Below are 11013 nucleotides of genomic sequence, written 5' to 3' on the forward strand. Positions count from 1 at the left end.
TGCAGGCCAGGTACTGATGGAGGGCTCAGGCTGCTAGGCTCCCTCTGCCAGCCAGATGCTCCAAGAAGAGACTAAGGGTTGATGGCAGAGGTGGCTCACAGGTTGGGGCCACAGGAGGGTGCTGAGGCCCAGGAGAGCAGCTGCAGCCTCGGAAGAGGAAGAACACCCTTCTGTCTGTTCTGTCTGTCTTGGTCTCTCCTTTGACCCTCTGGCCTTGTCCAACTGTCCACTGTCTGTCCTGTCTCTCCCTCACAGTTTCTCTCTCTCTCATTCTCTCAGTACTTTCCCCTGACTCCTGTCCACCACGGCCATCTTGCATTGCAGTTGGAGCCCTGGGTCTCTGGGTCCAGGGCTCAGGGCCTAGAAGATGGAATCAGGGGCTGCTTTGCTCCGTGCATCTCTCCCATCCCAGTGTCCTTCCTGTCTGTCTCCCTCCTGTCAATCTCCCGGACAGGGTCCAAGTTCTCTCCCAAAGCGCTCCTCTACTTTGCTGGGTCCCTTCCAAGCCCTCCGGCCTGGGGATGGGGGAAAGGGGTGTCCTCAGGAGAGGTGGAGCACCCACGGGGCCGCCCTGATGCCCTCCATCCCCAGGGCCTCCCTGTGGAGCTCCTGCGTGGTGCTGCCGCTGCTGGCGCTGACCTGGATGTCTGCTGTGCTTGCTGTCACCGACCGCCGCTCCGCCCTCTTCCAGATCCTCTTCGCTGTCTTTGACTCACTGGAGGGCTTCGTCATCGTGATGGTGCACTGCATTCTGCGCAGAGAGGTGGGCGCCCTGGGTCTGGGAGCCACCTGTGTCCCTCGAGGTGGACTCATGCCCATCACGTGGCCAGCGTTGCTGGGAATAGCACCCTTTGGAGGATAGCTTATTTCCCAGGATGCCTTATCAGCTGTGGGAGGTCTGCAGCTGACAGGGCAGAGTAGGAGACAGTGCTAGATGCTTCTGGTGTTTTCTGAACCTTTTGGAAGGTGAGAATATGATGTTTCCATCTAGCTATGTACTGAGGGCCACCAATAGGAGGTAGTAATGAAAGTAGGTGGTTGTCCCGACCTCAGAGAGGCTGACCTGTGGATGAAAGTGTGTCTTATCTCGGTAGGCCAACTTCTGTCCCAGACAGAGCCAGGACATGGCTATGGCCTAAAGAGAGCCTGCTGGGACCTAGCGAGAGCCTGTTGCTTCCATTCTCTTCAGAACCTTCTAGAATGCTGTTGAGGGACTTGAAAAGCAGGAGCTATGAGAGGACACAACTGATTGTAGCTGCAGGAACTAGGGTGGGAACCTCGGGTGACAGAAAAGATTGGGCCAGCAGGGCAGTGAGGAGGCCCAGGGAGGAGGTCTCTAGGGAGGCTCTGGAGGAGCACCCTGGGAAAGAGGGCTGCCCGAAGCTGCAAAACATGTCCCCACAACAAAGCCTAGGCCCTCCTTCCACTTGCCTGTGCCAGTCATGTGTCACTCTGCTCTGGGAAGGAAGCTACTGTGAGAAGCTGCCAAGTACCACGGCAGCTCACAGGAAGAGACGAGGCTTTGGAGCCCACTTGCCCCGGCTGCCTAAGCACTGAATTCACAGTTCACAGTAGCCCCTCCACCTGGTGCCACAGCTATCAGCCCACAGGCAAGTGAAGTCTGCTCTCAGGTTCTAAGGCCCCTGATCTGCTCTGAAGTTACACTCCTGTCCTCTGTTCCTTTCTCAGTGCTCTGCCTTCTATGAGATGAGCAGTGTCCTGTGAGAAAGGAACATGGACCTTACACATTCCTAACTCCAGAACAGCAACTTCCGAGCTAGGCCAGGTAGAGGGAGGCTTCTCCTGCCTAGTGTATAAGATAGGAAGAAAGACTGCAAGATCAGTTGGAAGGAGAGGCCTGCAGGACCAGCTGTCTCAAAGTAGGCACCCCAGAAAGGCAGCAGGACAGATGTCAGAAGAATAGCAGAACATCCCACTAAGGTCTAGCCTAGGGATCTGTCGAAAGCCTCTTGGTCAAGAAGTTCAGATGTGACTAACAGCCGAAGGGTTAAACTCTGTGTTGGGCAGGGTGAGCACACAGAGACAGCTTCAGCCTTTGTGTGCGGCTCTTGATGCAGGCTGTCTCCAGAGTCTGGATTTTAGGTAATATTTGATCCTGTGTCCTTCTTCATGCTGATTATTCTGGGTGATTGGCAACTTCCTCTCGGTTCTACTTGCCAAGATGTATGCCGGCCTTGTGGCTGGCCTTAGCCATGCCCACACAGCCTACCGTGATGATCAAACTCATCACCTGCAGTCAGTAAAGGTTTCTGGGGTACAAGCCGGCCCTGAAGCCAGGTACCTGCTTCAGGGTTACATTCTTACAGTGGCCTCCAGCCAGTGGAGGCTCCAGCTCCTTCCCAGCAGCAGAAGCTCCACATGTCTTCATCTTGCATGCTCTCTTCTCCCACAAAGGGTGTGTCTTAGTCAGGGTTTCTATTCCTGCACAAACATCATGACCAAGAAGCAAGTTGGGGAGGAAAGGGTTTATTCAGCTTACACTTTTCCACATTGCTGTTCATCACCAAAGGAAGTCAGGACTGGAACTCAAGCAGGTCAGGAAGCAGGAGCTGATGCAGAGGCCATGGAGGGATGCTACTTACTGGCTTGCTTCCTCTGGCTTGCTCAGCTTTCTTTCTTATAGAACCCAGGACTACCAGCCCAGGGATGGCACCACCCACAGTGGACCCTCCCTGCTTCATCACTAATTAAGAAAATGCCCCACAGCTGGATCTCTTGGAGGCATTTCCTCAATTGAAGCTCTTTTCTCTGTGATAACTCCAGCCTGTGTCAAGTTGACACACAAAACCAGCCAGTACAGTGTGCTACTGTGCTCCAAGGAGGCTCCTTGCAGAGGTACTGTGTGGGGCCATGGCTCTCTGCTGACATGCTCTCCCTCCTTCAGGTCCAGGATGCTGTGAAGTGCCGTGTGGTAGACCGACAAGAGGAGGGCAACGGGGACTCAGGGGGCTCCTTCCAGAACGGCCATGCCCAGCTCATGGTAGGACTGACTGCCTGGAGATACAAGCTTGTCCCGCCAGGGACCTCTAGGTCCTCCCTGTGCCCAGAGTTCTTCTGGGCCCTGGCAGCCCTATTAGATGAATTCTGACCTCAGTTTGCAATTGGAGAAATTGAGGCCAAGTTGAAATCCTTGATCCAGGGTTTTGAGCTGGGAAAGGCTGTTGGTGAGTTGGGTAGGGGCATTCTTGCCTTCCTCAAAGCTGGCCCTTCCAGAACTGTGCACAAGTCAACTGTGAGTTAACCCATGCAAACTGCTTCAACTATGGGATCTAGGCACAGTAGCCTCTGAGCAGAGCCCTGGGCTCTGTTGGCTGGCCAGCTTCATGCCCCTCTGGCATCACCTGTATGTTGTCCCAGGTGTCCAGCACCCCCCTCCTGGGTGAGGTACTGGGGAGCATCTCCAGGTGGTGTCTACACAGGGCCAGCCCTTTGGGCCTCAGTGCCACCATCTAGAGGGAACAAGTGTCAGCTGGACAGGTACTTTGTCATTTGGGGACACTGTTTTTCCTCCTCTTGATGTTTCTCCTGGCCTGACCTCTGACCTCAGGGGAAGATGGCCACCTTCCCAGCATCTTGGCTCCTGCATTTCAGGGAAAGACCTCCAGTTTGAGATTAAAGGCCAGACTGACTCCCCTGGAGCCCTGTGGCCTCTGGATGGGTCTTGTAGACCCAAGCTTCTAAGGTGGTCCTGGGTCACCACTCTGGCCTCCCCAGCTGCTGTCCTCAGAGATGCAGGGGGGACCATGTCTCTGCTCTAGGGGAGGCTGGTGCTGGCCCAGGTCTGTGTCTGTCCCCTGCTGTCTGTCTTGGATGGAATGGCAGAGGCTCTGGAAGCCCTGATGGCTGCATGGCTTTGGGGGAGCATGGCCAGAGAGGCAGAGGCCGGCTGCTCCGTGATGCCTTGGAGGGAGAGCACGCATGGTTGATCGCACGCACATACAGGCAGACACAAACACATGCATGGAGAAACATGTGTGTATGCCCCTTTACATAAATGCATAGAGGTCAACTCTGGCTCAATTGTGAGTCATACAATCCTCCTCTCAACATATATGTTCATGCTCAAACAGTGTGCTCCTCTGCACTCGAAAAGGCAGACGCACCACAAACACACAGAAACACAGCACACAAATGCATGTGAATGCTGACAGACACACCCATGCTTGCACAGACAAGCATACAGATGCATGGGCACTCCGTGTGGCCCATAGACTAATAATGTGGGCTGGGATTCTTGGTGACAGTTGTCAGCATATTTGTGACCTCTGAGGTGTGGATGTGGCTTTGGTGGTCCCTTTCCTACCACCCTGCAGCTTGCAGCACCGCCTGCTACCAGCCCTGCCCTCATCTCGTCCTCGGTCTCTGTCTTGCAGACCGACTTTGAGAAGGATGTGGATCTGGCCTGTAGATCAGGTGAGCGCCTGACAGGTGAGAGCCATGGTGGCCAGTCGGCCCTTCTGCTTCTTTCTTTACTCCTAGCATCTGTGTGCTTTTCCCGACCCCATCCCACACCTACTGCCACATGGCCCAGCCTGGGCCCCCTCCTTCTCAAGGGCTTCAGAAGGCCCGTGGGTGTGACTGAGGGAGCCCCAGAAAGCTGTTGTGGAGCTGGGCTGGGACCATCTTTGGTTGCTGTTCATGTGTCTGTCTCTCCCTTCTCCTCTCATAGGGCAGAGCAGATGGGCCAGCTCTGTGTGGGACCCGGCCCTGCCCCTCCTCTGTCTGCACACTCACTGTCGTCACCTGCCTCCTGCCTGCCCTCCCCCAAGCACCCGTGTTCTGTGTGTCTTTGTTTCTTTGTTGTTAAACTGGGGTAGGGGAGGGGCGGGGTGTACTTTGAGAACGGAGACCTCTGTGGAGGCAGGAAGAACTGTGGAGGCAGGAAGAACACAAGGGGGAAGGAGCTGCTCCTGGCGCACGCTCTGCTAATGCTGAGCTTCCTGGAAGCACAGTCAAGGAGGGATTCTGTGTCTCCCCCACGTTCCCACCGTCAAACCATAGCACCTGTGAACCAGGGGCTAGGGCGATGGCCGACAGTCTCTGACTGTGGTGGGGTCAATCTGGCTTTGCGAAGTCCGGTTCCCAACTGGGGAATGTCAACTGCTTCCTGGGTGAGACTCCTGGAGGAGGTGACTTTGACATGGGGCAGAAAAATCCTTTCTTAGTCTTCAAAGATCTAGCTCTATAGCCTACCCAAGAGATGACCCAGGCACTAGGGGTTGGGTGCTCTCCCAGCCGTAGTGGTGTGCTCTGTGCTCCCTATGCCCAGCTGTGCCTCGTGATGTTATGGGCTGAATGTGGCTGGTGGGAACACGATGGGTGTCTGTGTATAGATGTCCATGGTGGGGCAGAGTCCCTATTGGGAGGGGTTGGGCTAAGCTGTGTGCAGGCCACAGAGGTCTTTGAGGTGGTGTTGATCCTTGGAGAGCTGCATACAAATTGATAGGAAAGGTGGCTAGTTCACTGCTGAGGTACTGGGGAAGGGCTGGAGGATAACAATGCTGGGTGACTTAGTCACTGTTCTATTACTGTGAAGACCATGACCAAGGCAGCTCTTAGAAAGGAAAGCATTTAGCTGGGGGTCTGCTTAGAGTTTCAGAGTGTTAGTCCATCATCATGGTGGGGAGCATTGCGGCACACAAGCAGTAGTCGAGAGCTACACCACGATCCACACTGGGCCTGAGATAGGCTCTGAAACCTCAAAACCTATCCCTAGTGACGCACTTCCTCCAACAAGACCATGCCTCTTAATCCCTTTCAAAAAATGCTACTCTCCGAAGACTAAGAGTTCAAATATATTAGCCTATGGGGTTGTTCTTATTCAAGCTGCCATACTGGGTGACAGTATAGAAGAGCCAAATGTCATTGGAGGTGAGCTGGGAGGGTGAGGGACCTTCTGCCTGGGAAGCTAGAATGTTGTGGGTGATTATAGTTGATAAGATGGCAAGAGATGCTGGTGAGCCCCAAGGTTAGGTGGGCCAGGTGTGACCAGAACAAGCAGTATGCAGACCTGGGCCAGGCTTCCTAAGAAGAGAGTGTGACCCTGCTCTGGAAAGAGCACCCAGGAAGGGCAGGGTGGACAACTGCCTTGGGTGAGAACTAATCAGTTACTCTACAGGCCAGTGGGGCTGGGTTGATGGGCAAGTGACAGATGGGATGTTTGGTGAGCCGGAGTCCAGGCCAGATGCCAGACGGACCACAAGAGAAGTAGCAGGGTGGACACTTCAGGAAAGGGGTCTTTATGAAGACACAAGGGAAGTTAAGACAGGAGAATGCTTCAGAGAGATTAACCTGCTGTGCTAGGTCCCTGGTCCTTGTGCTAGGTCTCATGGTCCTTGGAGCTGATGTGCCTATGCCAAGCACATCCTCCCCTCCTGTAAGGGCTCTTGTGCTGCAGAAGTCCTGGAGGGCAGTGGGGTAGGGAGCTCAACTAGAAGGGGCTGTTCTTTTATCCTGGAAGTACCTCGCTGTGCACTTTCCAGCAGGGGGCGCCCTCACCTGCCTTTCGGAATTGCTTTGTATGAGAGACTGTCTGTCTGGTTGGTTGTCTTGGGAGGCAGAAACCCCTGTGGACCAGCCTCATTAGAAAAGACAAAGGAGCTTTAGCTGCCCATGTGCCCCCTGAGCCTCGAGTGGATGTCGGGGCTGCTGTGGGTGGAGACCAGGGTGGCAGCAGTGCTGGCTGGGGTCAGCTCCTGCTGCCGCAGACCATCCTTACCCCTCTGATCCCCTTTTCCTATCTACTGTCTTTTCCGATGCTCCCCCACTAGTGCTGAACAAAGACATTGCAGCCTGCCGCACAGCAACTATCACAGGTACCTTCAAGCGACCATCACTGCCTGAGGAGGAGAAGATGAAGCTGGCCAAGGGCCCACCCCCCACCTTCAACAGCCTGCCAGCTAATGTGTCCAAGCTGCACCTGCACGGTTCACCCCGCTATCCTGGTGGGCCACTGCCTGACTTCCCTAATCACTCACTCACCCTCAAAAAGGACAAGGCCCCCAAGTCCTCTTTTATTGGCGATGGGGACATCTTTAAGAAACTGGACTCCGAGCTGAGCCGAGCCCAGGAGAAGGCTCTGGACACGAGCTACGTGATCCTGCCCACGGCCACGGCCACACTCCGGCCCAAACCCAAGGAGGAACCCAAATACAGCATCAACATTGACCAGATGCCCCAAACCCGCCTCATCCACCTTAGCATGGCACCCGATGCCAGCTTCCCTACCCGAAGCCCACCTGCCCGTGAGCCCCCAGGTGGTGCACCCCCTGAGGTGCCCCCTGTCCAGCCCCCACCACCCCCACCCCCACCACCCCCTCCACCCCAACAGCCCATACCCCCACCACCCACCCTTGAGCCTGCACCTCCCAGCCTGGGGGACACGGGGGAGCCTGCGGCCCATCCGGGACCCAGTTCAGGTGCTGGGGCCAAGAATGAGAACGTGGCTACCTTGTCAGTGAGCTCCCTGGAGGTGAGAATGGTTTAGAGTCTGCCAAGGCAGAGATGGGTGGACCCCCAGCCAAGGGCTGGTACTTCCCTGCCCTGTAGGCTCTGGGTATGTCAGAAGTGCGTAAGGATAGCCCAGGGACAGGATCTTCTTACAATCTATCCCATTTCACACAACAGTCTGTGGTTAGCCTAGTGCTTTGTAACCCCGCCCCCAGTACCTTATTCAGCCTTTAGGACAAGGGGCAGAGGCTAGGATGGCACCCTTAGGGAGCCCCTGCCCCACACTAGGATGTACCACCATCTAGCCTTCTATCTCTTAGGTGCAGCCAGCACTGAGTTTACTGTTGGGGGTCCAACCATGTGACCTGTGTGGCCTGCCTGAGCTCCACACTGCAGAGGGAGAGCAAGGGCAAACAGGCCTGAAGCAGGGGTGGGAGTCCTCACTGCTCACAGAGACCCCGTCCTTATTCCATCATTGTCAAGGGTTTCCCTTCAGTCTCAGCAGCCCCTCTAAACCCAGAGCTGGGGCTGGTCCCTAGGGAACAGGCAACCTGGGTACTTGGTGCACCCTCAGCATGTCCCCTGAAGGCAGGCTGGTGTCTCCCCAGTTGTTGGGCCAGAGGGCCTGGACTTGTGGTCTAGGCAGTTTTAGGGAACACATTGCCCATGCACACAACCCCTTTCTCCTGCAGCGGCGGAAATCACGGTATGCAGAACTGGACTTTGAGGTAAGTGCAGGGGCCTCTCTCTGACCAGAGAAGCTGGGCACTAGGGCCATTTCAGCAGTGGGAATTGGAGAGGGGCTCAAGGCAGGGGCCAACAGCAGGTGGGTCGAAGGGGTGGCTGTGGATGCCCATCCGGGCTCAGGACTCCTGGCCCCAACCCACAGAAGATCATGCACACACGGAAGCGACACCAAGACATGTTCCAGGACCTGAACCGGAAGCTGCAGCATGCGGCTGAGAAGGAGAAGGAGGTGCCAGGCGCAGACAGCAAGGTCAGAAGCATGGGCTCTGCTCCAGCCACCATCCCTGGGCTAGCTGTCCCTTCTTAGGTGTGCAAAGGGCAGGGCAGGAGGATCCTAAGCCTGGCTCTGTCTGGCAGGTTCCAGACTGTCCTTCCCCACAGCACTGACCCCATCATGGAAACTGCAGCTACTGCCTGGATCCAGGCTGTGGGATGCGTGGGTTGCTGTTCTCTCTGGGAATCCCTTCCTAAGAGCCATTCTCTCCCTTCTTCCTCCTCTGCCCCGACTACACTGCTGTCCTTGAGTAGCCAGAGAAGCAGCAGACTCCCAACAAGAGGGCCTGGGAGAGCCTCCGCAAGCCCCACGGGACACCTGCCTGGGTAAAAAAGGAGCTGGAGCCACTGCCCCCGTCTCCACTGGAGCTGCGGAGCGTAGAGTGGGAGAAGGCGGGTGCCACCATCCCACTGGTTGGCCAGGACATCATTGACCTCCAGACCGAGGTCTGAGCGGGCGGGCCGTGGCCCCACACCGGGCCAGGAGGTGGGATGCTGCTCTGCCCGCTCCGCCATAGGACGGGCACAGACGCGCTCGCGGTGGCGGGCCGGGTCCAGCCCCGGCCTCAGGGCGCTCAGAGGCGGCCAGGCAGAGGGCCCGCGGTGCTGGGACCAGAGCCAGACACAGGACAGGAGGTGGCATGGCCGGCGGGCACAGGGATCCAGAGGCCAGATGGTGCCTCAGACTCAGCCCTCCTTGGGCAAGCCCGGGCAGGCAGGCAGGCGAGCTGCTGTGAACACGGACAGGCCTGGTGTGGCCAGCGTCCCCAGGATGCCCACTTCAGCCACCACTGCAGAGGACTGCCTGTGGCCCACCAGCCTGGCTCCGATTTTTAGACACCCCTACCCCTTGGGAAGCAGCCAGACCCCCCACTCCCTTCCAGGACCCTGGGCCCCTCTCAGACCCAGGCAGAGAGCATGGTCCTGACCCAGACCCCCCGGGACAGGACTGAGACCACTCTGGAAAGAAGCGGGGTGGGGAATCTATTTTTTCTCTCCTTTTCTTTTCTTCAATAAAAAGAATTAAAAACCCAGCTTTGTAGTCTTTTTTTCCCCCCTGTAGCAGCGTGGCTCCACTTCAGTGGTAGGGAGGCAACTCCTGTCCTGTCCTGTCCTGTCCTGTCCTGTCCTGTCTTGGGTGCCTGCCCTCCATATATGGTCCTCTGAGGCGGGACTTAATTTGACTCCCTAGCCCCCTGATTCACCTGGGAAGGACAGAGTTAACAGGTAGCAATTGTAAAACAATTTGAAATAGTGAAAGAAACAAAATATGGGTTGTAACTGGGTTCTAGCAGCCCCACTTAGCCCATCTTGAACAGGCCTGCCCTACTACTTTGTAAGGCCCAATACTGGCTCCCTTTTTCCTGTCCCCAGTCCATGGTGGTCCTATGGTCAGACTACCTAACAAATCAACCAGATGCCTGCAACCCCAGCTTCAGCATTTCCCAGAGCTTCCAGCAGGGGGCAGTCTAAGCCACTCAAGGAGTCTGGTTGGGAAGCTAGGAGAGAAGGTCCCTCCTTTCCCAAACGCTGGGACTGCATAAACCTGGACCTCTGCAGGCAGAACCCTTTAGACCCCAGTGTGAACTGGAATCCAGATGCAGACCATTGGCCCTGAGGGACACATGAAGCCCACAGGACACCAACAAAGTACTAAGAGCTAGAAAAGGAATCCAGCTCCATATAGGTTCCTTTTATACCCTCACCCAAATCTTTTCCCTTCCTTCCTTCCTTCACTGTGTCTTTGACATGCCGCCCCCTCTTCAGCATCCTTTTTCGCAGCAGAGACAGGATAGGGATAGTGCTTGTTGGTATAGTGACCACAATGAGCTCAGGTAACTGTGATGGCCATGCACACCCCTGGGTGCACACACACACACACACACACACACACACACACACACACACACGGGTGGGTGAATGGTCAGTGAGGAGGGACAAGCCCACAGATGGCCAGAGAATGGAATGTAGAGCCCAGGATAGACCCTAGCTAGCTACAGACTACAAACAACAAAGCAATCATCCCACCAATGCTTCAGTGAGATTTGGTAACAAAATAAGACCCAGCCTAGACCATGCCATGGCTAATGTGAACCAAGTATGCACGGGTGCATATGTCCTGCAATGAAAGGCGTCTAAGCCTCATCACAGCGCCTACCGCAGGTCACTTGAAGAATCGCTATCATGATGCACCTGCAGTCTGTGCGCAAAGGCCCTACCTTCCAGGATTGGAGAGCTTCCTATGAGTTGAGTGGCCGGAGTCTCCTCCTCAGCCCTGGCTATTACAAAATGAAAGAAGCTGAGGGGGTCTATTGGTACAGGTAGAGAAAGCCCTGAGGTCCTAGCACTCTGCCTATGCAGGCAGCATGTGAATGTGGGCCAGGTCTCGGTCTTGAGGGCTGAACCCTGCTCAGACTTACCACTGTCCTCATACTGTCTTCATGCAGTGACCAAGCATCTGTAACCTGCCTGTCCCTGTCTGTCCTCTCCACCTGCAACAAAACACAAAGCAGCAGAGAGTAC

General features: G+C 55.7%; 1 protein-coding gene across 3 annotated transcripts in view; it reads left to right on the forward strand.

Moving 5' to 3' along the window:
- Nucleotides 1-9518, forward strand: part of Adgrb1 (adhesion G protein-coupled receptor B1) — a 72432-nt gene extending 62914 nt beyond the window's left edge. For 2 of the 3 annotated variants that reach the window (XM_029470029.1, XM_029470030.1), the window contains exons 25-31: nt 592-763; nt 2906-3001; nt 4395-4449; nt 6792-7492; nt 8163-8198; nt 8360-8467; nt 8746-9518. In XM_029470029.1, the coding sequence (XP_029325889.1) occupies nt 592-763; nt 2906-3001; nt 4395-4449; nt 6792-7492; nt 8163-8198; nt 8360-8467; nt 8746-8943 (1366 nt within the window). In that variant the 3' untranslated portion in view covers nt 8944-9518. The remainder of the gene's footprint in view (nt 1-591; nt 764-2905; nt 3002-4394; nt 4450-6791; nt 7493-8162; nt 8199-8359; nt 8468-8745) is intronic. The other variant, XM_029470031.1, reaches the window with a different exon arrangement.
- The last annotated feature ends 1495 nt before the right edge of the window (nt 9519-11013 follow it).

This window comes from Mus caroli, chromosome 15, assembly GCF_900094665.2.
Source record: "Mus caroli chromosome 15, CAROLI_EIJ_v1.1, whole genome shotgun sequence".
Classification (NCBI taxonomy): domain Eukaryota; kingdom Metazoa; phylum Chordata; class Mammalia; order Rodentia; family Muridae; genus Mus; species Mus caroli.